General features: G+C 68.5%; 3 protein-coding genes across 7 annotated transcripts; 1 reads left to right on the forward strand and 2 right to left on the reverse strand.

Moving 5' to 3' along the window:
* Window positions 1-1,824: 1,824 nt before the first annotated feature.
* LOC106047895 (digestive cysteine proteinase 1-like) lies at window positions 1,825-5,398 on the reverse strand. The gene is made up of 11 exons (XM_066982672.1): window positions 5,309-5,398; window positions 5,006-5,065; window positions 4,756-4,848; window positions 4,481-4,653; window positions 3,958-4,198; window positions 3,448-3,643; window positions 3,169-3,362; window positions 2,927-3,018; window positions 2,689-2,850; window positions 2,274-2,463; window positions 1,825-2,086 (listed from the first exon to the last, which is right to left on the reverse strand). The coding sequence occupies exons 1-11, from the start codon at window positions 5,355-5,357 to the stop codon at window positions 1,899-1,901; spliced, it is 1,638 nt and encodes a 545-aa protein (XP_066838773.1). The 5' UTR covers window positions 5,358-5,398; the 3' UTR covers window positions 1,825-1,898.
* A 1,308-nt stretch (window positions 5,399-6,706) lies between these two features.
* LOC106047894 (digestive cysteine proteinase 1-like) lies at window positions 6,707-11,478 on the reverse strand. The gene is made up of 11 exons (XM_048073178.2): window positions 11,328-11,478; window positions 10,598-10,657; window positions 10,223-10,315; window positions 9,939-10,111; window positions 9,212-9,455; window positions 8,938-9,133; window positions 8,657-8,850; window positions 8,186-8,277; window positions 7,948-8,109; window positions 7,242-7,431; window positions 6,707-7,127 (listed from the first exon to the last, which is right to left on the reverse strand). The coding sequence occupies exons 1-11, from the start codon at window positions 11,470-11,472 to the stop codon at window positions 6,940-6,942; spliced, it is 1,737 nt and encodes a 578-aa protein (XP_047929135.2). The 5' UTR covers window positions 11,473-11,478; the 3' UTR covers window positions 6,707-6,939.
* A 1,575-nt stretch (window positions 11,479-13,053) lies between these two features.
* FGR (FGR proto-oncogene, Src family tyrosine kinase) lies at window positions 13,054-23,462 on the forward strand. 5 transcript variants are annotated; one of them, XM_066982529.1, is made up of 13 exons: window positions 13,054-13,287; window positions 17,200-17,260; window positions 17,390-17,641; window positions 17,733-17,835; window positions 18,116-18,214; window positions 18,412-18,515; window positions 18,638-18,787; window positions 19,705-19,860; window positions 20,341-20,520; window positions 20,769-20,845; window positions 20,930-21,083; window positions 22,203-22,334; window positions 22,502-23,462. In XM_066982529.1, the coding sequence occupies exons 3-13, from the start codon at window positions 17,401-17,403 to the stop codon at window positions 22,708-22,710; spliced, it is 1,605 nt and encodes a 534-aa protein (XP_066838630.1). In that variant the 5' UTR covers window positions 13,054-13,287; window positions 17,200-17,260; window positions 17,390-17,400; the 3' UTR covers window positions 22,711-23,462. The 5 variants fall into 5 exon arrangements, with proteins under 5 accessions (XP_066838630.1, XP_066838631.1, XP_066838626.1 ...); XM_066982525.1 differs by lacking the exon at window positions 19,705-19,860 and adding an exon at window positions 19,184-19,348 and having other exon boundaries at window positions 13,056-13,287; window positions 22,502-23,456; XM_066982526.1 differs by lacking the exons at window positions 13,054-13,287; window positions 19,705-19,860 and adding exons at window positions 14,667-14,928; window positions 19,184-19,348 and having other exon boundaries at window positions 22,502-23,457.
* Window positions 23,463-23,965: the final 503 nt, after the last annotated feature.

Raw genomic sequence — 23,965 nt, forward strand, 5'->3', positions numbered from 1 at the left:
AGCTGGAGGTGCTGGGCCAGGCGCCCTCGACCCCATTGCTTCGGTCTCGGGGCCCTCGACCCCGTTGCTTCGGGAGTTTTGCAGGTCAAAAAAATGCAGGAGGGGAAGCCCCATCCATGGACGTGCCGCTGTGCCCCCTCTGTGGCGTGCCCTGGGCAGGATTTTGCGGCTGTGCTGGATGGGGCTGGCATTTCGGGTGGGGATGCATCCGTGGGGCGATGCAGAGCGCCGATGGAAGCAGCAACCCAGCTCCCAGCCCGCTTCTGCTCCCTGGGAGCAGCCAGAGGTCGGCCAGAAATGCACAGGGGCTCCCACGTCCCCCCTCCAGGAAGCCCCCCAGGGCATTTGGGTGGCGCTGCCCCTGCCACCAGTACGGCCAGTGGGGTCTGCGCCCCGTGGCCAAGGGGACAGAGCTCAAACCCCTGGGGGCTCCTCTTGCTGCGGGACCCCCACCCCTGCTGCCTCCCAGGAGATGCCAGCAGGGAGCACCACGCCACACGGGACACCCTGGGGACACCGCTGTCCCCATGCTCTCCCCATCACCTCCTCACACACCCCCCTGGCAGAAGGTCGCCCCTTTCCCAGGGGACACAAGGGGGGTCCCCATCACCAGCTGCTCCACCGGGAGCCCTGCGGTGCGCTCAGCACCCCCAGCTCTCCACCGCTCACCTCTCCACCCTTGGGACCGCTTCCAGCTGCCACCCCGAATTGCGTGGGATTTGGGGACAGCCTCCCCATGCCCCCTCTCCGAGGCCCCCAGAGGTGGAGGCGCAGCCCCCCAGGAGCTGCAGCTCTGGTTCCTTGGTCTGCTTCTCGCGCCTGCTTCCCGTGAAATCCCCGGGGACGGCAGCTGCTGGCGGTGGGCACAGCCAGGGCATCTGGGGCAGGATGAAAGGGGCACCCTGGGGGCTCAGCCCCCAGCCTCCCTCCCCATTACCACCAGGAGCCCAGCACTGACCCTGCCCCTCCTGCAGGCTCCCCCCAGCTCCTAAATGGGCTCAGGTGGGGAGGGCAGAGCCGACAGCTTCCACCTGGGACACGAGCAGGGCACCGGCACCCTGAGTGCTGCAGACCCCACACCGCACTGGGACAGCCAGGACCCTCTCTGGGGGCAGCCCCACAGCAGCGGCGGCCTCCCTAAACCCTTGGGGCTCCTGCTCGGGTTTCCCCATGGCTGTGCAGTTTTGGGGTAAAGCGCTGGAGAAGGGTGAAAAAGGGAACATGGCAGAGCTGGGGTGGCAGCTCCACGCCTGGCTGCTCCCTGTGGGGTTGAACAAAGCCTCCCCACCCCAGGGATGTGCCTGGGAACCAGCTCTGTCCCCCTCCCCGTGGCTCTGTCACCGTCACCCACCTTCTTGCCCTGTCCTGCACCCCTGTGTCCTCCCAGCACCCGGGTCCCTCTGACACCCCCAGGAGCACCCACAGCACAGGGGACCGTTTGGGTTCCTTCCGTCCTCGGAACACGAAAAGCCCCAGGAATTCTGTTTTCTCCCCAAACGTGTGGTGTGCCACCAGGCACTGACACACGCAGGAGCCCAGAGGAGAGGGCCCAGCATCCAGAGGGACAGCCGGAGCTGCTGGGAAGGGGGTGCTGGCACTGAAATCCTTGGGGTTAGGGGACACAGAACCCAAATGGGGCACGGCCGGGCTGAGCACCGCGTGAAGCTCAGCACCCGGAGGGCTGCAGAAGGCGCTCCCAGCAAGGGCTGTGGCAGACAGGGGCAGGCTGGGGGGGGGGAGAGAAGACACCCCAGCACCATGGACAGGATCACTTCTCACAGCATTTATTGCCAAAACGACAAAGCACCTCCCCAAAAACCCTCGCGGAGCCCCGCATGCAGCCAGAGCTGCACAGGGGGACACGGTGGGGACGGGGCACGCACTGGGGCCGCGTCCCATCAGGCCAGGACGGGGAAGGAGGCGGCGGTGGCCACGCCGCAGTTGTTGTCCTTCATGGCCATGAGGATGTAGCCGTCGTTGCCCCAGTAGGTGGACCAGGAGTTCTTGATGAGCCAGTAGCTCTTGCCGTGCAGCACCCCGTAGCCCACGGCCAGCACCGCGTGGTCCAGCTCCGACGTCTCGTTCCCTGGGAAGAAGAAAAGAAGAAATACGGAGACGTCTCCGTCCCCATCCCTGCGCTGGGTGCAGCCCCTCGGCCAGCCCCGCACCGACGTTTACCCCCCAGGTGTGCAGATCCCCTGCCAAGCCCAGACCCCGTGAGCAGGACGGGGACCCCGCTGGGTGCCCCCCACCCCGCCGCCCACCCAGCTCACCGCAGTGGGGCTCCTCGTAGACGCCGTTGGCGTAGAAGGCGAAGGACTTGTGCGAGGCGTCGATGTTGACGGCCACGGGGCCGTGCTTGACCAGCGCGGCTTTCAGCGCCTCGGCGCTGCCCGGCTCCACGTTGACGTAGCCAGCGAGCGGGGCCACCAGCTCCGACTGGTTGCAGTGGCAGTAGCCGTTCTGGGGGGGACACGGAGGTGGCACCGGGGTCCTGGAGAGGTTTCCAGGGGGATCCAACCCATCCCAGAAGGGTCGGCTTGGGTGGAGCATCCATAACCCAAAGAGGAGCAGCCATCCGGTGCCAGACGGGTGATGGCAGCCTTCGGAGAGCCTCGCAGCGCACCCCAAAGCTTGGTGGGGAGGATGGGGTGCAGGTGGGAGCACACCCACCCCGAGCACCCTCACCTGCCCCAGGTACGGCCCGTAGGACTCGGTGCTGGCGATGCCGCCGTGCTTCATCACCCACTCGTAGGCTCGCCACTCCTCGCCCCCATCACACGCCTGGTTCCCGAAACCCCAGGAGCAGTCGATGAGGACTTGCTGGGACAGCGGGGTCAGCACGCCGGTCTGCGGGGAGGGGACACGCTGCAGGGACGGGGACAAGCACCCTGCGGCCACCCCGGCCGTCCCCGCTCGCTCTCACCTTGAGGAACAGGGCACCCTCCATCGCGCCCGTGGTGGCGAAGCTCCAGCAGGAGCCGCAGACAGCCTGGTCCTTCACGGGGGTCACCGCGCCTGGGGGCAGCAGGAGGGTGACAAATGGGGTGGGTGAAAGGGAAACTGAGGCAGGACTCGAGGACCTGTGCAAAGCCCGGAGTGCAAAGCAGAGCCCAAGTCTTGGGCACGGTCTGGGCTTGCACCCCACCAGGTTGGGTCCCTGCTCACCGTACAGCCTCCAGTCGAGGCTCTCGGGGAGGTGGAGGTCGGCGTAGAGCTGGGTGGGGAAGGGCAGCCCGTGGTTGGGGGCCCCGCTCCGGTGACGGCCCCGCAGCGCCGCCAGCTCCTGGGGCGTGCGGTCGGCCAGGTGGTTCAGCGCCAGCGTGTAGGAGAGCGCGGCGCGGTTCTTCGAGTGCACGAACCTGGGGACAGGACGGGGTGAAGGTGCTGCGGGACGAGGGGAGCACCCCCGAGCCCCCCCAGGTCTCCCCCCCGCCGCCCCCTTACCGCATGTTGTGGATGAAGGCGCGCTTGCGGTGCTCATGCTCCTCCTCGCTGCCGTAGCGCTTCCCAAACCTCTCCTGGTAGTGGTGGAAGAGGCGGTGGTGGACGTGCTCCGTGTCCGTCCCCACGAACTCCTGCATGGGGTTGGCCACGATGCGGTGCTCGGGGCCGGCCGCGGGCCACTGCTCGCACTGCACGCCTGCGGGGGGCACGGGGAGGGCTGCAGCCTCCAAGCGGGGACGGGTCCCTCCCCGCAGCGGGGTGCAGCGCCCGCACCCCAAACCCTGGGGGCACAGATCGAGGTCTGCACCCTCCGCTTCCAGAGCTGGTGCTGGAGCGTCCCCGCACCGCGCCCAGCACGGGATCACCCAGCTCTCGGCATTTTTAGGTTTCTCCCCACCTCCCTTTTTCCCCCCCAGCCAATCATCCCGAATTACGGGGTGCTAGGAAATTAATTATAATAAATCAGAGGACGCAGAGCCGCGGGGTGGCACCGGCTGCGCGGCCGCTCACCGTCGGGGAGCTGGAAGACCTCAGGGGAGAAGCGGTGGCTGAAGGTGGAGTAGTCGATCTCGTACTTGTCGTAGTGGGAGCCCAGCAGGCTGTTGAAGCCGTGCACCTCGTAGTGCAGGGGCACGGGGCCGCGGGCCGAGCCGCCCACCCGCAGCGTGTAGACATTCTTCTTGCGGCCCCAGTAGGAGACGTTCTGCCAGACGGCGCAGCGCTGCCCGCGGAAGCGCTCCTCCCGAACCCACTGGGCACGGCGGGTGTTAGGGACGCCGTGCCACCACCGTGTCCCCGGCGAGCACCCCACCACAAGCACACCCTAGCCACACCGCGCTGTGCAAGATGAGAACCCTCCTCCTCCTCCTCCGGCACCCAGGGCTGGATCTGGCCACGTGTTTACCCATTCCCAACCACCTCTGCCCTCGCACGGAGGCATTTGCCCACTCCCAACCACCCCATGCCCACCGGTGTCCCTTGTCCCCTCCCCTGCCTCATTTCCAGCTCCTCGGGGGCCATGCCCGGGGCTCACCTTGAAGTTCTCCAGGCTGGGGAAGACGCTCTGCGGGGTGACGAGGTCCCCGTCGGTGCCGTTGATGCGGAAGCACTTGCGGACGTTGACCTCCGTCTCCGTGGTCTCCGGCGTCACCTTGAAGCTGGCGCCGAAGGGCTCGACGGAGCCGAACTGGTAGGTGACCACTTGGCCTGGGGACGGGGACGGCACCGGGTTCCAGCCCAGCCCGGCGTGGAGGGGGCCCCCAGAGGGAGCAGAGGGATGGGGGTGGCCGCCAGCCCCCGCGCACCCACCGCCGTAGTACTGGATGCGGCTCTTCCCCCCGGTGAGGTTGTACCAGGCTTCGAAGGGCTCCCTGATCTCCGCGTAGGGCAGGCTGAGCACTCCTGCGGGCACCCCGGGCACCCCACGGCATCACCACCCCGCTCCCACCCACAGCACCCCACGGCAGCGACGTGCCCAGCCCCAGATGTGGGGCACCCGGAGGTGCTGGGCCCCTCGGCTGGCACCGTCCCAGCAGGGTGCTGGGTCCCCGAGCGGTACCTGTGACATGGTAGATGTCCCCAAACGTGGGTATCTCCAGCAGAGCTTTGCTCTCTGCTCCTGGAAATCAAAAAACAAGTAAAATAAAAGCAAAAAAGCCTTTTAAGCTGCTGATTGCCCACCTCTCCATGCACAGGGCTGCCTCAAAGCCTGCAGAAAAACACCAGGAGAGGGGGGACAACCTGGGGGAGCGCACCCTGCCCAGGCAGGGCAGAGACTGGGGGTCCCCAAGGCAGGGCTCCCCGCTCCCCCAGACCTCCCCCTATCACCCTGGGGTGCAGCCAGGGCAGGGGGGGCGCTCACCCAGCAGCAGGGCAGCCCCCAGCAGCAGCAGCCACCCCAACCCCTCCATCCTGCACGCCCCAGCCCACGGTGCTGCCCTGCGTCCACGGGTGCCTTAAATACCCCCGGTGGGTGGGCAGGGAGCTGCCGGCAGCCGACGGGCACGGCCCCATCCCTCCCGTTGGCCAGGATTACACCAAAGGGGAGGTGGGGCTTTGTGCTGCCCTCCCCAGCCCCCCACGAGCACCCAGGGGTGCCCTTCCCACCCGTAGCAGGGTGGGTGCTGATGCCGTGCGCTTGCAGGGCTTGGGGTCAGGGGGAGCAAGGTGGGACCCAGATCCCTGGGGGCACCGGTTCCCCGTGGTGGGGCCATCCCCTGGGGTGAGGGGGGGTGTCCCATGGATTAGGGACCCAGGGGTGGGTGCTGGGGGTGCCCCCGTGCCCCCAGCACTGCAGCTTGCAGCAAGGCTCTGCTGCCTGCAGCGAGCAGGGGCAGCGTCTGCAGCAGCACGGGGCAAAGAGGCACAAGGCAAAACCCATCGGCTGCCCCAGGAGGGCACCCAGGAGAGCACCCACACCGTGGCCCCTCGGGGTGCTCCCTGCCCTCCTGGATGCCCCGCTGTCCCCGCTGTCCCCACGGTGGGGTGCGGGACTCTCTGCACCCCTGCGTCCAAGCAGGGCGAGCCCAGGACTGCAATTAGAGGGGGGGTTAATTGGAAAAAAGGAGAGAGCCCAGACGTCAGGAGCGCCGTGGGGAAGGAGGACCCGGGCAGGAGCGCAGCGGTGGCCTTCACCCCCCCCACTTGCAGCGGGGCCAGCTGGACCCCGGCCCAAGGTGACAGCGAGCGCCCGCGGGGCCGCCGAGCCCCAAACAACGCCGATAGGGGCTGGGCGCGGGATGGCCGCACGCACCGCAAGGCACACGGGGGCTGCTGCCCCCCCAAAATGCTTCTGCCCCAGAGAGGCGACAGCAAAGCGGGGAGGACAGCCAGAGCTCGCCCTCCCCGTGCTGGTTGCAGGATGTTCCCGTACCAAACCTGCTCTCCTGGGGGGGTTTGTAGGGTCCCCCCCGCACCCAGCAGGGAGCAGCCCCACAGGGTGCTGAGGAGCCCGGCTGGGGACACCACAAGTGCCACCCCCCCCTTCCCAGAGCCACAACAGAGCCAGGGCAGTGGGGCAGAGGGTGGCTGCCCCCCCCTCTCCCCGTGCTCCAGGAATGTCCCGTCTCAGCAGAAAGCCCTGGGGGTGTTTGTGCTCCACTCGAGATAGGGCTGGGAGAGCCTCCCCCCTCGTCCCGGGGGGGGCTGCTGAAGGCAGCTGGCTGTCCCCAGGGCCGGGACAGGGACCTGAGCCAGGCGGGCAAAATTATTTTAGCCAAAAAATATTGTATTATTATTATATTATAATTATAACCAAAACTATTTTTTCTGGGGTCTTTATTGGCAAGCCCACGGCTGATTTTCCAGCAGCTCTGTCCCACCATGTCCCCATCTTCCTCCTGTACCACGGGGGTCCCCCCATGTCCCAGTTTTCCTACCACACCCCAGGGGTCCCCCCACGTCCCCATCTTCCTCCCGCACCCCGGGTCACAACGAAGGCTCTGCTCCAGGGCTGGGTGCCCGCAGGTTCCCCCCGCAGAGCTGGCAAGTGCCTTAGGCCAGGATGGGGTAGGTGGCCTCGGTGGCCACGCCGCAGTTGTTGTCCTTCATGGCCATGAGGATGTAGCCGTCGTTGCCCCAGTAGGTGGACCAGGAGTTCTTGATGAGCCAGTAGGTCTCTCCCTGCAGCACCCCGTAGCCCACGGCCAGCACGGCGTGGTCCAGCTCCCCCGGCTTGTTCGCTGCAGGGGAGGGCGCGTTGGGACAGGAGCCCCCGGGGGGCTGCAGGGATCCTCACCCCCCTCCAGCCCTGCCCAACGTCCGGGGGGGGGGTACCCGGGGGCCACCCGACTCACCGCACTTGGGCTCGTAGTAGACGCCGTTGGAGTAGAAGGAGAAGGTCCTGTGCGAGGCGTCGATGCTGACGGCCACGGGGCCGTGCTTGTAGATGGCAGCTTTCACCGCCGTGATGTTGCCCGAGGTGACGTTGACGTAGCCCGTGATCTTGGCCAGCATCTCAGACTGGTTGTAGTGGCACAGGCCGTTCTGCGGCACCCCAGGGGGCGGCGTCAGCGGGGGCACCCAGGTCCCCCCGCCATGCCCCTGGCTGCCCCCTGCTCCCATGCAGGGGCCGGTGTGGGATTTGGGATGTGTCAGCTTCCCTGCCCCAGCCCCTGCTGCCCACCACAATGGGGACATTTCCCTGGCGTGGAGCAGGGGCGCCTTGCTCTGTCCCCAAGCCCCTCGCTCTGCCCTTGTCCCCCTGTCCCTGGGCAGTCCCGCGCCATCCCTGCGCCCCAGGGAGCCGTGGCTGTGTCACCACCCCACGGCAGAGGAGCCTCGTCCCTGTTGTGCAAGAGGAGAAACTGAGGCAGCAGTGACGAAACCGCCTGGCTGAGCCCCAGGGCTTGGCTTCGCACTGCAAAGAACCGCAGGGACTCTCGTGCCCTGGGGAAAGGGCGGTTCGCCCATCCCCAGAGCCCATTAGCATCCCTGGAGGGTGACCAGAGGGACACATCCTGAGAGCTGGGGACCCCGGCAGGGGCACGGGGCCACCCTCACCTGCCCCTTGTAGTTGCCGTAGGACTCGGTGCTGGCGATGCCGCCGTGCTTCTTGATCCACTCGTAGGCTCGCCACTCCTCGCCCCCGTCGCACGCATAGTTCCCGAAGCCCCAGGAGCAGTCGATGAGGACTTGCTGGGACAGCGGGGTCAGCACGCCGGTCTGCGGGGAGGGGACACGCTGCAGGGACGGGGACAAGCACCCTGCGGCCACCCCGGCCGTCCCCGCTCGCTCTCACCTTGAGGAACAGGGCACCCTCCATCGCGCCCGTGGTGGCGAAGCTCCAGCAGGAGCCGCAGACAGCCTGGTCCTTCACGGGGGTCACCGCGCCTGGGAGCAGCAGGAGGGTGACAATTGGGGTGGGTGAAAGGGAAACTGAGGCAGGACTCACCGCGCTCCCCGGGCACGTCGCAGGCAGGGCTTGGTGCCAGCTCGTGGTGGGGGAAGCACCAAACCTCCGGCTGCACGCCCCGAGGTTAGAGCATCCCCAGGGAGCATCGCTCCCAGCACATGGGGGCATGGGGGAACCAGCACCAGCAGAGCTGCCTCGGGCTGGATGAGTCCCTCTGGAGCTCCCTGGCATGGGGAAGGAGCACGAGCCAGCTCGGCCGGACACTGCACCGACCCCGATGGGAAGAACCAACCCCCTTTACCAGCACCCACCCCCCGGGCAGAGCAGCACCGCGCACCGACCCCATCCGGCACGCACCGTACATGCGCCAGTCGAGGCTCTCGGGCAGGATGAGGCCCGCGTAGCGCTCGGCAGGGAAGGGCAGCCCGTGGTTGGGGGCCCCGCTCCGGCGACGGCCCCGCAGCGCCGCCAGCTCCTGGGGCGTGCGGTCGGCCAGGTGGTTCAGCGCCAGCGTGTAGGAGAGCGCGGCGCGGTTCTTCGAGTGCACGAACCTGGGGACGGGGACGGCACCGCTGAGGCCACCGCAGCACCTGGTTCCCCGGGGGGGGGTCGGTGGGTGTCCCCCAACCCGCCCGCACCTCATGTTGTGCACGAAGACGCGCTGCCGGTGCTCCAGCTCCCGCGCGGAGCCGTACCGCCGCCCGAAGCGCCGCCGGTAGTGGTGGAAAACCTCGTGCGCCCGCGGCTGGTGCCGCCCCACCAGGTCCTCCATGGGGTTCGCCAGCACCCGGTGCTCCGCCGTGCTCCCCGGCAGGAGCCCGCATTTCTTCGTCTCTAGGGTGCAATTAGGGGACGCCGTCAGCCCGAGAGCCAGCCGAGGGCGGGCAGGGTGGGGGCCCCGGCCCCGCTCACCATTCACGGGGATGTCGAAGACGGAGGAGGGGAAGCTGTTGTCGAAGTCGGTGTAGGAGATCTCGTACTTGTCGTAGTGGGAGCCCAGCAGGCTGTTGTAGCCCCGCATCTCGTAGTGCACGGGGGCCACCCCACAGCTGGAGTTGGTCACCCACAGGGTGTAGACGTTCTTCTTCTGCGCCCAGTGGGTGACGTTCTGCCACACGGCGCAGTACCGGCCCTGGTAGTACTCCTCCCGCAGGAACTGGGGGCACGGGGACAGGTTCTTGGGGTGCCGACCCCTCATCTCGCCCCGTGTCCATGCCTCCCCACCCGGCCCCTCCGTGGGCACCCATCGCACGTGCAGCGCCGTGCACCCGGTGTCTGCGTGGCCAGCGGGGAAAGTGGGTGCCGCGGCCAGCCCCGCCAGAGGCTGGGGCCGGGGGGAGCCGAGCCGCCGTGCAGCGACTTGCCCGAGCTGTCCCGAAACACTGGCGCTTGTGTGGGCTGCGACACGTCCCAACACGGCTCCTGGGGTTGGGAAAGGAGCCGGGCGTCTGGCCCCGAGCCGGGTGGGGAAGTGACCCTCCCTGCACCCATGGGTGCAGGGACCTGCCGCAGCCTGCCCCGGCACCCTGCACCACGCAGAGGCGAGCAGGGACGGAGGGGAGCACGGCCCAGCACCCCCGGCCCCAGGGATGCTGCGGGCAGCGGGTCGGATCCAGGCTCTCCTTTGCCCCCCCCTCACCTTGAAGCCATCCAGGCTGGGGAAGACGCTCTGGATCCTGACCACGTCCTCCTTGGAGCCGGGCAGCTGGAAGCATTTCCTGGCGTTCACCTCCTTCTCGGTGGTCTCGGGGGTGATCTTGTACTGCATCCCGTAGGGCTTCACCCCGGCCAGCTGGTACGTTATCACCTGCCCTGCGCCAGCCAGGGGGGAAACTGAGGCACGGGGGTCCCGCGCTCAGCCTCCCTTCGCACAGGGATGGGCGCAGACGGATCCGGCCAGCTGGATTGTGCCCCCCTGCCTACCCCCGTAGTACTGGATCCGGCTCTTGTTCCCCGTCAGGTTGTACCAGGCTTCGAAGGGCTCCTCGATCTCCGCGTAGGGCAGGTTGATGACCCCTGCGGAGCATCCAGCACGGGGCACGGCTCAGCCCCGGCACCCCACATCCCTCCCCGAGCCCCCGACCGCACCGTGCTCATCAGAGACACCCCTGGCACCCACGGGGGACGCGGCCCCACAGCCGAACCAAGCCGCTGTCCCCAGGGGTCCCCCCACCACCACCACCACATGCACCAGTTGCACTGCCAGTAGGGCACTGGGATGACCCGGTGCTGAGCATCCGCTCCCCCCATGGTGCTGGGGGGTCCTGGCCGCCCTCAGCCCCGACACGGGGCCGTTACCTCTGACATGGTAGATGGATCCGAAGTGGGGCAGCGGCCGGGAGAGCCCCTGGTCCTGTCCTGCAAGGCACAAGCGGGGCTGGGGCCGGGTTGCGGGGCCGCGGGGCAGCCTGCGGCGGGACGCTCCCGTTCCCTGCGGCTCCTCCCGGGCTCGCAGCTTGTGCAACCCCACGCCAACACGCCCTGGGAGCCAGCCTTCCCCTCCGTCAGCACCTTTCTGACGGGCCCCAGCACCCCAAAATCAGGGGGTTCCCAAAGGTCGGGGCACCCACAGGTGGTGCCCAGGACGCAGGGAGCGGCGATGGAGCCAGCACCCCCGGGACTTGCGCAGTGCCCCAGGCACCCGGCGAGGGGAAGTGGGGGGCACGGCTCCCCCTGTCCCCCCCAGCGCTTCCGGCAACAACCTGCCTGCCTCCCCCCGCTGCTCTCTGCAAAAACAGGGAAATGGCTGGGGTTGGTACGTGCGTTAAAGTCGTCTGGCTCGGCGTAGCCCTATTTTCATCCTCCCCCCCTTGCCAAGCCTTCAAGGCACTGCACCACCCCGCAGCCCTCCTCTCCCGGGGGCTCCGAGCACGGGGCCTGGCACACCCTATAAGAAACCCTTCTCCACCCTGCCCTGCGTTCCCATTAACCCAGCGACAGGGAGACGAGACCCGCGGGGGATCCCCCAGCTTCGGGGCGCCCCCAAACCCCCCCGGTGCCTCGGCACCGTCCCGGGGCACGGACTCACCCCGCACGGCGGCGCAGAGCGCGGAGGCCACGAGCCAGCCGAGCACGCCCATCCTCGCCCCCGTCGCCCCCGCTCGCCGGGACCTGCTCCCGGTTTTAAGGCCGAGCCTGGGCCCTCCCCGGGGGAGGGAAGGAGCCGGCATCATGTGGTGCCCGATGGGGCGCATGGGATCGGCTGGATCCATTGGGGGGAGCCCCACAGGCTGGGCTATGGGGTGTTCGGGGTGCGAGGGGAGAGCTGGGAGCTCCTCACTGCGCAGCAGAAGGGGATGTGTGTCCTCCTTGCTCAGCTGCGAGGGGGAAACTGAGGCAGCAGGCGGGGAGAGCAGCCGGGCTGCAAGGGAGAGCCTCATCCAGCAGCACGGGGAAGCCACCACCCACCCACCCTATTCACCCCAAAGGGCTCTGGGGGCTCCCCGAATGCAGGGCTCCATCCTTCCCCAGCTGTAGGGCAGGGAGGGGAGCGCTCCTGCAGGGCTTGTGCACCACCAGCCCCACCTCCACCCCGTGCGGGGGCTGGAGCCCTCTTGGCAAGGCTGTTCCCATAAGGGACGCGCCGTGCCAGGCTGTGCCCCCCAGGGGCAGGGGCACACAGCAGCCCCCCCCGATCCCTCCAGCCAGCTCCTGTCCCCGTGGTTTAGCCGGGCTGAGCCCACATTCTGCCTGGGGACGGGTGCTCAGCCTCCCCCAGCACCCCGGGAGCTGCCCTTGTTCCTCAGCGGTGGGAGCACCCATGGGACGGTTCTGGTGAGCGGCCGCCCCCCTGCTGTGCCCCGTCCCCCCCCCCCGCCCAGGGGCACCGGTGGCCACGTGCCCGTCCCGGCGGGGACCCGTGGCCTCGGCCAGCCCCGTCGCCGCGTGAGAACAGGAAGCCCCGGGGCCGGACTTGCTGTCACACAGGAAAGAAGGGGTCAGCGCCTGCGGGGAGCACCTCACACCGCCCCAAATGCTCTGCCTGGGGGACCCCTGCTGCGAGGGACCCCCCTGGAACCCCCCCGGAGCCGGGATGCCAAAAGCTCGAGGGGTTTTCGGTGTCCGAGCGCCTGGACTGGGAGCCCCGGGGGGGGCGCAGGGGGGGCTCACCGCCCCTCCCGGGGCTGGCTGGGGTTTGGGGTTTGGTGCCAAATCTCGGGAGCCTCCCACTTGCAGCCTCACCCGGGCGAGGCGTAAATAAGGAGTCCGGTGTCCGGGGCACTGCCGACAGCCGCAGCGACTGCGGGAGTGGGCCAGGAGCAGCGTGCCCATTTTGGGGACCCACGGGAGCCCCCAGGGGACACGGTCCCACCCCGCCCGGGGAGCTGGGACACTCCTCGCCATCCCACGGCTTCACCCCGTCCCAGCTCATCCCGCCCCGGCACAAACTCCGCTCCTGGGCTCATTTTATCCCTGCCCCATGTTTGCAACGTGCCTGTCCCCGTGCCATCCCCTACTCGGGGGGGGGCTCACGGATGCGTTTGGGGGCCGGCAGCACCCCGACCCCGCACACGCTGCCTTCGGGAGCACGGCAGCCCCGCGCGCACCCCGTAAATCACCAGCAGACCCCGCGCAGGGTCCCCGCGTGGGGCTGCGCCGTGGATGGGGCACCCCAAAGCCGCCGTCCCGTGTGTGTCCCCAACGCCACCGCGTCCCCAACGGGCACGGGGAAGGTGCTGGGCCCCGGTGCGGGCGGCGGGGCTGGCTGGTACAATGAAGCATCGCAGGGAGCGCGGGGAGGAAGGGGGGGCAAGGGGAGGGGAAGCTCGGCTCGGCGGCGAGAGCTGCTCGCGAGGCGGGGAACCGCACGCACACGCACTCCCGCTTCTCCCCTCGTCGCCCACCCAGCCGTGCCCTGCTGAGCCCCCCCGAGCCGTCCCCCGGCCCCCAGCGCCGGGAGGGTCGGGGTGCTGCGGTGGGACCCCCGCCGGGGGGGGGGGGGCCGGGGGCCGCCGGGCTCCATGCGAGCCGGAGCAGGAGGGCTGACGGTAGGAGGGATGCACGGGGGTGATGGGAGGGCAGGTGGGGGGGCTCGCGCTGCCTCTTGCAGTAAGGCGGGGGGGGGTTCCTCATACCCTCTCTGAGTGTTTTTTTTTTGGGGGGGGGTCTCCGTGCGCTGCCCCCCGCCTCGAGCGTGGCGTGGGTTCGGGACGGGGCGCTGAGTAATGGGGACGGAGGGCACCATGGGGGGGCCCTGCCTCGTCGCCCCCCCAGCCTCTGCGGTGATGCTGGAGATGGGGGGGGGGGTGCAGCAGGAGACCCCCGGCCTCTCTCATCCCGGGGGGGAGGCAGCGGCAGCGGGGAGGCCGGGGGCAGCCTCCAGCTCGCCCTCGCGGCACTAACCGGCGGCGCCGCAGCCGCGGGGAGGCTGCTGAGACAAAATAGAGCTGGGGAGGGGGCTGGGGGGGTAGGGGGGGGGCCATATCGGGTGGGGGGCACCTGCTCCCCCTCCAAGCCCCACGGGTGTCCCCAGCCTGCCAGCACCACCGTGCTGAGCTCCACCACCCCCAGCCGGGGCTGGGAGCCGGGGGGCAGCTCCGGGCGCACGTAGGGTTGGGGGGGCCCCGCTGCAGCTGGGTGCTCCCCCCCCCCCCCGCCACGGCCGGCGGCTCTGCCTCGTCCCCGGCCCTTGGTGTGTCCCAGGCAGGCAGGAGCAGGAACTCGGCGCTTCCTGCCCCGCACAATTCCCTCCCCGCCCTGCTCCTCCCGGGACATTGTATTTGGGGCCGCGCTCCGCTCTTGGCTGCCTTCCTCCTCCCCTGCAGCCCCTCGGATCCGGGAATTGCTCTTCTTCCAGCGGAAATCCTGCTTTCCCCGCCAGCGATGGGGCTGGGAGGCTGGAGGGGGGGCAGGGGGGGGAGAGCAGAGCGGGGGCCGCGGCTCGCTCCGTTGTGGGCATCTCCTGCTGGGCCGGGGGGCGAGGGGCACCCCCAGGCTGGGGGGGGGGGGGCGCAGCGCAGGTGGACTTCTCGGGGCCGATCGCTCGTAGGGGTGCTGTGCCCTTCCTCTTCTGTATAGTCCCAGTATAATTGTAGGGGGGGGGGGATGCAATGCTCTGCCACCTCCTGGGGCAGGCACTGGTTGGTGGGGGGGCCAGCAGCCCCCGCGGACCCTCCCCAGCCTGCCCTGCGTGTGGCAAAGGAGGGGAAGGGGCTTCTGTGGCCGCGCGTCCCATGGGCAGCCATGGGGTCCCCTGCCCCGCCACGTCCCCATTAGGGTGGGACACCCGCTGGGACCGCCGCAGGCGAGGCTCTGATGCTGTTGGGAGCTGGGTCCCAGCAGGGTGCTGCATCCCCCCCCCCCGCCACCTCTCCTGGTGTCCCCATGGGCCGAGAAGCGGGCAGCGGGGAGGCAGGAGGTGCCCCCTCGTCCCCTCCCCAGCAGAGGTGTCTGCAGGGCTCCTGCTGCCGGGAGGGGACGTGGCTGGAGGCCCCGTATCCTAACGAGGCACCCGAAACGCGTCACCGTCCCCTGCTGGGCTGCAGCTGGGACCCCGGTGCCGCAGGGTGACCGAGGGGACCCGGCAGGCACGGGGCTGCTCCGCGCAGCGATCTCGGTTCCTCTTCCCCCAGGGAGGCTGTGGCAAGGTGGCGAGAGCTGCCAGGGGTGCGGGGCCACGTGGGAAGGACGTGAGTGTGCAGGGCAGGGGGTGGGATACAGCCCTGGGGGGGCATTGGGTGCCCGAGGGGCTGCAGCCCACGGTGTCGCTGCTCAGCCCCGCCGGTGTCCCATTTACGACCCCATTTTGCCGCCCCCAAAGCCTGGGACCCTGCCAGCCGCGAGGTTCCCCCTTGGAGGCCGCGGCACCATCCTCTTCCTCCTCCTCCTCCCCCACGCCGCGCTCCCTGGCCGCTTCCTCCTCCTGCTGTGAAGGTGCCGGCCTGGGTGCCGGCAGGGCCCGCGGGGTGCCCCCTGCTCCTCGTCCCTGCGGGGCCCCCCCTTTGTGCTGCGCCCGTGGGGTCGTGGCCGAGCCCCGGGTCCGGGCGTTGGTCCCGATGCCACCTCGGTTTGTCCCCAAGGCACCGGCTCTGCGATATTTGGAGAGGCTCCGGAGGTCTCCGTGCATCTGCAGCCCCCACGAGCCCGACCCCTCCGTCCCCGTTAGTCCCCAGAGGCAGGGGATGGCGGCGGGGGGCTGGGGGTGATCCCATGGGGTGACAGGCGGGGTGACACGCCGGGACATCAGACCACGGCTCAGGGCTGGGACAGCGCTCCCGGTCCCTCCCTTCCTGGCTGTCACCGCTGAGCTCATTCAGCCCCCTGGCCACCCGCTTTGGAAACCCCCACCCCGTGCCACCGGGACCTGGAAACCAGGCTCTGGGGTGTGGGGGGGGGACAGGAGGAGCAGATGGCCAGGCGGCCGGTGACAATTCCCAGACCCGTGGTGGCGGGGGGGACAAGTTGGCCGGGCGTCCGCGTGGCACGGAGGGGGCACGGCGGGGCGCGAGCTGGCACCGCGGCGGCACCGGTGCAGGTGGAGCCGGCCGGGGGGGGGCTCGCTGCCCATCTGCTCCAGGGTCCGGCCGCCAGCACGCGGGGCCGAGCGCGTCCCCTCCCCAAAAATGACCCCACGGACCCGTTTTGGGGGCCACCCTTCGAAGGCGGGTGGGATGCTGCGTGGTGGCTGGGGCTAAACCCCGAGGTGTGGGGGTATTTGGGGTTTGTGCCTCTCTAGGAGCTGCCCCGCGCCCTCCCTGACCCCCGGCTGCTGAGTTCAGCAGAGAAATTCAGCAAAATGGGAAGTTTCGGAGCGCGGTGCCAGCGAGGGGGCCGGTGTTTCTCATAAAGAGGGTTTGCGAGAGCTGGGAACGTTTGTCAGCTGAAATACCAACTTCTTCTCAGAAAAAAAAAAAAAAAAAGCCCCAAAAACCGGCCAGGCCCTCTCAGGTTTGGCAATTCTGTCCCGGCTGCAACAGCCTCGGCCTTGCCAAATGGCTGGTGTTGAAAGCGAAGGTGGCCGGGGAGAGCCCGGGGCCACTCGAGCTCGTGTGGTGTTTAGAAACCTGCTGCCGAGAGAAGGAAAGGAGAGTCAGGGACTGGGACGGGGGAAATCCACGTGAAACGTTTCCTCGCCCCCAAAACCACGGCATTTGCCTCTCAGATCTCGGGGACAGGACCCGAGCCTCCCTTCCTCCTGCCCAGGGGCCGGGACGTGGCTGCGGGGCCGAGCACGGCTCCGTGGTGTCACCTCCGCGCTCCCGGGCTGGGCACGGCGCAGGGCTGGGACCCCCGAATCTCCGTCCCTCCCGGGGCAGCTGTCCCCAGGGGACAGGGGACAGGGGCCAGCGCCGTCCCTGGCGGGAGCGGTCCGATTTCCTCCTCCTCCTCCGTTACACCTTCGCACAGCGCTGGCCGGAAAAGCGCGGCCGCGACCGCAGCGAGGCGAGCGGGGCCCTTCCTGCCCCGAGCCACCAGTTCCCCCGCGAGCTCAGGGGACGGGGACGGGGACGTTTCGGGGGCTCCTCACCGCCCTGCCTCGCTCCCTCCGGCCCCGCGGGGCGGCTGGCGGACGCTGCGCTGCTTGGAAGGAGGTGCTCGGCTCGCGGGGGGACCCGGCGGGATGTGGTTTCAGCCCATGCAGAAGTATTTTAGCTTGTGCAGCGGGGCTGCAGCTCGTGCAGGGGTATTTTAGCTCGTGCAGAGTCCTCCGAGCCCGTGCAGCAATATTTAAGACCTCGCAGGGGTATTATATCCTGTGCAGGGGCATTCCAGCTTGGGGAGGGGTATTGAAGCCTGTGCAGGGGTATTGCAAGCATGCAGGCTTGCTGCAGCCCGTGCAGCGATATTTAAACCCTCGCGGGGGTCTCGCAGTCCGTGCGGGGTTTTTGGAAGCCTCACGGGGATGTTTTAGCCCACGCAGGGGCTCTGCCCCCTCCTGACGCCCTCCCCGCTGCCCGCAGGTGCCTCTCGTCCTCCCCACGGTGCCATGGAGCAGCTGAAGTGACCCGCGGAGCCGTCACAGTGAGTGGGGCCGCCGGGGCCGGGAGCACCCGTGGGTGCTGGGGTTGGGGGGGAGCAGGGGAAGTCGGGCTGCGGGTGCCTCTGAGCGTGCCCGTCCGTCCGTCCCACATCCGTCCGTCCGCCCCGCAGGCCGTGCCAGGATGGGCTGCGTGCACTGCAAGGAGAAGGTGGCCGGCAAGGGGCAGGCGGGGAGCGGTGCGGGGCCCTCGTCGGCCCCCACCCTGCAGTACGACCCCGACCCCGCGCAGCTCGGCGGCGCCTTCACCCACATCCCCGACTTCAACAACTTCCACGGCACCGCCGTGCCCACCGCCGCGCCCTTCGCGGGGCCGGGCTTTTACCCCTCCAACACGCTGCAGGCGCACAGCAGCAGCATCACAGGTCAGCGGTGAGCTGGGGAGGGGTGTGGGGGGGGTCCCGGCTGCACCCGTGGGTGCTGGGTGGGACGGGGCTCACCCACGGTGTGCCGCAGGTGGGGGCGTGACGCTTTTCATCGCCCTGTACGACTACGAGGCCAGGACGGAGGATGACCTGAGTTTTCAGAAAGGGGAGAAGTTCCACATCATCAACAACACGTGAGCCCCCCCCGCACCCTCCCTGGCCCCCCTGTCCCACTTGGCGAGGTGCTCCCAGTACTCCCAGTACAACCCAGGCTGGGGACCCTCCTTACCAGTAAGAGAACTGTGTATGTCACGAGTTGGGTGGCCCCGGCAGAGCCCTGGGGTGGGTGCCCTCGGTGGTGGGGGACAGCGGGGTCTGGGGGTGCTGTGCGTGGGGAGGGGAGGCGCAGGGCGGCCAGGTCCATCTGTCCGTCCGTCCCTCCTCCTCACCGTCCGTCCGTCCGTCTCTCCCCAGCGAGGGTGACTGGTGGGAGGCCAGGTCGCTGAGCTCGGGCGACACGGGCTACATCCCCAGCAACTACGTGGCCCCCGTGGACTCCATCCAGGCAGAGGAGTGAGTACGGGGGGGGGGGGACACACACAGGCGGGGGGTCCCAGGCGTGCTGGCACCCCATAACAGTGCCGTGATGCTCACACGATGCTCGCACGTTGCTTGGCCCTGCTGCAAAGCGATGTCCATGGTGCCGGCAAGGGCACTCGGGGGACCCACGGGTGCCCCCCGGTGCTGATGCCAGCCCCCCCCCCCCGCAGGTGGTACTTCGGGAAGATCGGGCGCAAGGATGCAGAGCGGCAGCTCCTGTGCCACGGCAACTGCAGGGGCACCTTCCTCATCCGGGAGAGCGAGACGACGAAAGGTAGGGAGGGGGCCGTGGGGACGCTGTAGGGGGCCGTGGGGACGCTGTAGGGGGCCGTGGGGACAGGGGGGCTGCGCCCCGTGCCCCTCCGTGTCCCACCCCTCACCCCCGCTCCCACCCAGGCGCCTACTCCCTCTCCATCCGGGACTGGGACGAGGCCAAGGGCGACCACGTGAAGCACTATAAGATCCGAAAGCTGGACAGCGGGGGGTACTACATCACCACGCGGGCCCAGTTCGACACCGTGCAGCAGCTGGTCCAGCACTATATAGGTAGGGTGGGCTGGGGGGGCTGTGGCGGGGTGGGAAGGGGCGGTGGGGAAAGCCCAGGGGACCGGTTGGCAAGACCCAGCCTTCTGGGCCAACTGGGTTTAACTGGAGGAGGAGGGGGCTGTGCTGGTAGCAGCAGGAGGGGGACCCCCTGGGGTCCCCAATCTTCCGTGTCCTCGGTGCAGGGAGCACCCGGCCTCTCCAGAGAAGGTAAATAGCCCCCGGGTCTGGGGGGGCATCACCCTGTAACGGGGCTGGGGGGGTGCAGGGCTGTCCCCGGTGGGAGGGAGCGCACCCCATGTATGTGTTTTGGGGAGGGGGGGACTGCAGTGGGAGCAGGGCGGGGGGCGAGGGCCGGGGGCACCCTGGGGTGACGCCTGCCTCTCCCCGGTGCCGCAGAGCGGGCGGCCGGGCTGTGCTGCCGCCTGGCCGTGCCGTGCCCCAAGGGGACCCCCAAGCTGGCCGACCTCTCGGTCAAAACCAAAGACGTGTGGGAGATCCCCCGCGAGTCCCTCCAGCTCCTCAAGAAGCTGGGCAACGGGCAGTTTGGGGAAGTGTGGATGGGTAGGGCCCGGCGGGCGAGCCGGGGCGAGCGGCGAAGGGGGGGGGAAGCGGCGGGGGCACCCCCAGGCCTGGCACCCCCCCAGAGATGGGAGTGGGCTCTTGGTGCCCTAGGGAAATGTCCCATCGCCTGCTTTTGCAGGGCACCCCGACCCCTCCCCGCAAGCATATATCCCATATAACCCCCCGTATCCCTGATGGGACCATGAGCAGGAGACAAAACCAGGCCGGGGGGGGGGTCCTTCGTCGTCTTCCTCTTCCTCCCGCGCCCCGTGCTCCCCCCGCTCGGCGTGCATGCTGCGTTCATCCCATCGCACACCCTCCCTCCCTCCCCTCCTCCCCTCCCTGCGCCCCTGCAGAGTGCAACGACGGGTTGTGCCATCTGCTCACCCGCGCGTGCCCCGCTATGAAGCCCCAGACCCTGGGATTAGCTAAGGACGCCTGGGAGATAGCGCGGGAATCCATCAGCCTGGACAAGAAACTCGGCATGGGATGTTTCGGAGACGTGTGGATGGGTAAGGCTGGCCCAGCCGGCCGGGGGGGAGGGCAGGGGCACGAGCAGCCCCGTAGGCAGCATCGCGGGGACCAGGCTGCGGTGGGGCAGCGCTTGGCACCGCTCCGCTGCGGATGGATGGGGAACGGGGTACGGCTGTGGTTAGGTGAGCCCACGGGTGCCTCGTCCCCGTGCCACGAGGTGAGGAGGAGTCCTTGTCCTGGGTTGGGCGCGGTGGTAGCGTGGCCCTTGACTGCCCTGGCCCGAGTTCCTTGCTCCTCTGCTCGTCCCTCCATCCACACATCCATGCGACCATCCACCCTTCACCTACCCGCGCACCCCTCCATCCATGCATGGATCCATGCGGCTCCCCATCCATGCACCCCTCCATCCACGCACCCTCCATCCACGCACCCTCCATCCACGCACCCTCCGTCCTGGCCCTGCCGGGGCCGGGTGTCCCCCCCCGGGGGCTCCAGGTGACGCCGTGTCCCCGGGCCAGGCACGTGGAACGGCACCACCAAGGTGGCGGTGAAGACGCTGAAGCCGGGCACCATGTCCCCCGAGGCCTTCCTGGAGGAGGCTCAGATCATGAAGCGGCTGCGGCACGACAAGCTGGTGCAGCTCTACGCCGTGGTGTCGGAGGAGCCCATCTACATCGTCACCGAGTTCATGAGCCAAGGTGAGCGGGTGGCGGCACCCATGGGTGCCCCCCCGGTCCCTCGGAGCTGCCCCTGGCTCTTCTGCAAGCACCACCCTGCCTGGGCACGGCCAGGGTGCGCAGGGACCTGGTCCAAGGGCTCCCTTGGGTGGGCACGGCTGGGTTCCTATGGGGAGAGCGCCCTTGGGTGAACATGGCTGGGTCCCTAAGAAGGAGAGCACCCTTGGGTGGGCACAGCTGGCTCTTTGACTGGCACCTTCTGCCCCCAGGCAGCTTGCTGGACTTCCTAAAGGACGGGGACGGCCGCTACCTGAAGCTGCCCCAGCTGGTGGACATGGCTGCCCAGGTACCAGGGAGGCTGGCACGGGGTGGGTGCCCTCAGGGGGGGACACCCAAGGATGTCAACATTTCTCCCCCCCCCCCACCCCAGATTGCTGCGGGCATGGCCTACATCGAGCGGATGAACTACATCCACCGGGACCTGCGCGCCGCCAACATCCTGGTGGGCGACAACCTGGTGTGCAAGATCGCTGACTTCGGCCTCGCCCGCCTCATCGAGGACAACGAGTACACGGCGCGCCAGGGTGAGCCCCCCCCCGTCCCCGTCCCAAAGCTTTGGGGACCGCTGCCATGTCCCTGCTGGGCTGGGTCCCAGCACAGGCCTGGAGCTGTCACCCCCGGTGCTGGGTGCCCTGAGTGAGGGGTGTCCTGAGTGGTGGGTACCCCAGGTGATGGGTACCCCAGATGATGGGTTCCCTGGGGGATGGGTTCCCCGGGTGCTGGCCACCCCCGTTAATAGGTACCCCAGATGATGGGTTCCCTGGGTGCTGGGTACCCCAGGTGCTGGGCACCCCAATTAATAGGTACCCAAGGTGCTGGGCACCCTGGATGACGGGTTCCTTTGGTGCTGGGCACCCCAGGTGCTGGGCACCCCAATTAATAGGTACCCCAGGTGCTGGGCACCCTGGATAATGGGCACCCCAAGTGATGGGATCCCTGGGTGCTGGGTACCCCAGGTGCAGGGTACCCCCATTAATAGGTACCCCAGGTGCTTGGCACCCCGAGTGTTGGGTTCCCTGGGTGCTGGGCACCCCCATTAATATATACCCCAGGTGCTGGGTACCCTGGATGATGGGCACCCCAAGTGATGGGTTCCCTGGGTGCTGGGTGCCCCAGGTGCTGGGCGCCCCAGGTGCTGGGCACCCCAATTAATAGGTACCCAAGGTGCTGGGCACCCTGGATGATGGGTTCCTTTGGTGCTGGGCACCCCAGGTGCTGGGCACCCCAATTAACAGGTACCCAAGGTGCTGGGTACCCTGGATGATGGGCACCCCAAGTGATGGGATCCCTGGGTGCTGGGTACCCCAGGTGCAGAGTACCCCCATTAATAGGTACCCCAGGTGCTTGGCACCCCGAGTGTTGGGTTCCCTGGGTGCTGGGCACCCCCATTAATATATACCCCAGGTGATGGGTACCCTGGATGATGGGCACCCCAAGTGATGGGTTCCCTGGGTGCTGGGCACCCCAGGTGCTGGGCACCCCCATTAATAGGTACCCCAGGTGCTGGGTACCCTGGATGATGGGCACCCCAAGTGATGGGTTCCCTGGGTGCTGGGTACCCCTGGTGTGGGTTACCCTGGGTGCGGGTGCCCCGGGGTGCCCCGGCCGTGGCTCACCTGCTTCCCGTTGCCCCCCACCCCCAGGTGCCAAATTCCCCATCAAGTGGACGGCCCCGGAGGCGGCGCTTTTCGGGAAGTTCACCATCAAGTCGGACGTCTGGTCCTTCGGCATCCTCCTGACCGAGCTGGTGACCAAAGGCCGGGTGCCCTACCCAGGTACAGCCCCCCCCTGGCAGGGTGGGCACCCTTGGGTGGGCTGGGCAGCGGGGCGCAGGGCCCCCCCCCGTCCCCAGCAGGACCCCCCGCGTGCCTCGGTTTCCCCGGCGGCTTTCGCCACGGGGGTGCGGGATGCTGATGGCCGGGGCCGGATCCTTACCTCCTAGGGATGAACAACCGGGAGGTGCTGGAGCAGGTGGAGCGGGGGTACCGCATGCAGTGCCCGGGGAACTGCCCCCCCTCCCTGCACGAGGTGATGGTGCAGTGCTGGAAGCGGGAGCCCGAGGAGCGCCCCACCTTCGAGTACCTCCAGTCCTTCCTCGAGGACTACTTCACGGCCACCGAGCCCCAGTACCAGCCGGGGGACAACCAGTGACCCCGTGCTGTTGGGGGGGGTGGCCGGGGGGGGTTGGGGAATCTCCCCCCTTTTTGCAGGGGGGGTTTCTCGCTCCCGTTGCCCGTGCCCCCCTGTAAACGCCCATGGGGTCGTGCAGGGGGTGTCCCCCGGGGGGGCTTTGCACAAGGATTTTGGACTCAGGGGGCAGCGCCTTGCCCAGATGTGCCCCCCCCCCCCCCCTCACCGGCCCCCCCAGCCCCTCTCTCGTTGCCTTCACAGCCAGCTTTGAACCTGAGAAGTGCTTTGGCTGGGGGGAGGAGGGTGGGTGCCCCCCCGTGCCCCCCACACCCCCACCCCACAGCAGCAGAGGCCTCGGGGGGGGGGGGGGCCCAAGGGTGCCCCCTCCCCACGCCAGCCCCATCCCCTCGTCCCCAGCTCATCTCCACACAGCTGGGGGGGGGCAGAGGGGGGGGCTCAGCCCCCCAGATCCTAGCACTGAGCTTCAGCCCCCCCCCCTTATATCGCCTTTAATTTATATTTTCACCCCCCCACACACACCCCAGCAGCACCCCCACACAGGGACCCCTATATGTGTGGGGGGGGGACAGGATCCTTGCTTCTCCCCCCCCCCTTTTATCTCCTGTCCTTAAATTACACCCAAATCCTTAAAGCCATAAACCCCTGCTTGCAGTGGGGGGGGGACACAAGGGGTGCTGGGGTGGGGGGGGTCTGTCCCGGGGGCTGTTCCCACAGCCCTGTTGCCTTACCGGGGGGGCACGGGGTGGATTCACCCCCACAGCAGCTGGGGGGGGGGGGGCTGTGGCTTGGCTCCAATCCCTGCAGCAAGCATTAACTGGGGGGGGGGGGGGGGGCATTGTGGGGGCACGGGGCGCAATGTGAATGTGATGGCACTGGGCGGGGGGGGGTCACCCCACCTGGGCACCCCCTACCCCGTATTCCAGGCTTGGTCCCGGCCCTGCCCCCCATGGCCAGGACCCCCCCACAGCCATGCAGCAGGGCCGGGGGGGGGGGGCACCCAGCCGTGCCCCCCAGGCTGTGCCACCCGGGGGGGGGGGGGGGCTGGGGGAAGGGCCGGGTTTGTTGTTAATTTTTTTTTTTTTAATTCCAGTCTGTAAATAGAGAGAAATAAAAATCTTTCTAACAAGCCTGGGTCCTTCTAGCCCCATATCGGGGGGGGCTGCATGCCCCCCCCCGCCCCCCCAGCTGAGCCATTTGAGGCTGCAGGCAAGCTGCCCTCTCAAATAAAAGCCCAAAAACCAGCAGGGGAAGGGGC

The sequence above is a fragment of the Anser cygnoides genome, chromosome 24 (genome assembly GCF_040182565.1).
Source record: "Anser cygnoides isolate HZ-2024a breed goose chromosome 24, Taihu_goose_T2T_genome, whole genome shotgun sequence".
Classification (NCBI taxonomy): Eukaryota; Metazoa; Chordata; class Aves; order Anseriformes; family Anatidae; genus Anser; species Anser cygnoides.

What these genes read in the sequence shown, in the direction of transcription:
- LOC106047895 (XM_066982672.1), bottom strand. Translation starts at nt 5,357, where the DNA reads ATGGAGGGGTTGGGGTGGCTGCTGCTGCTGGGGGCTGCCCTGCTGCTG. An exon ending in CCAGCCTGGAGAACTTCAAG is followed by an intron (nt 4,199 to 4,480) that starts GTGAGCCCCGGG and finishes CGCCGTGCCCAG; the next exon opens with TGGGTTCGGGAGGAGCGCTT. An exon ending in GCCTTCATCCACAACATGCG is followed by an intron (nt 3,363 to 3,447) that starts GTAAGGGGGCGG and finishes TCCTGTCCCCAG; the next exon opens with GTTCGTGCACTCGAAGAACC.
- LOC106047894 (XM_048073178.2), bottom strand. Translation starts at nt 11,472, where the DNA reads ATGATGCCGGCTCCTTCCCTCCCCCGGGGAGGGCCCAGGCTCGGCCTT. An exon ending in ATCCATCTACCATGTCAGAG is followed by an intron (nt 10,316 to 10,597) that starts GTAACGGCCCCG and finishes GATGCTCCGCAG; the next exon opens with GGGTCATCAACCTGCCCTAC. An exon ending in CTACTACGAGCCCAAGTGCG is followed by an intron (nt 7,128 to 7,241) that starts GTGAGTCGGGTG and finishes CCTCCCCTGCAG; the next exon opens with CGAACAAGCCGGGGGAGCTG.
- FGR (XM_066982525.1), top strand. Translation starts at nt 17,401, where the DNA reads ATGGGCTGCGTGCACTGCAAGGAGAAGGTGGCCGGCAAGGGGCAGGCG. An exon ending in GGAGAGCGAGACGACGAAAG is followed by an intron (nt 18,516 to 18,637) that starts GTAGGGAGGGGG and finishes GCTCCCACCCAG; the next exon opens with GCGCCTACTCCCTCTCCATC. An exon ending in GTTTGGGGAAGTGTGGATGG is followed by an intron (nt 19,349 to 20,340) that starts GTAGGGCCCGGC and finishes TCCCCGGGCCAG; the next exon opens with GCACGTGGAACGGCACCACC.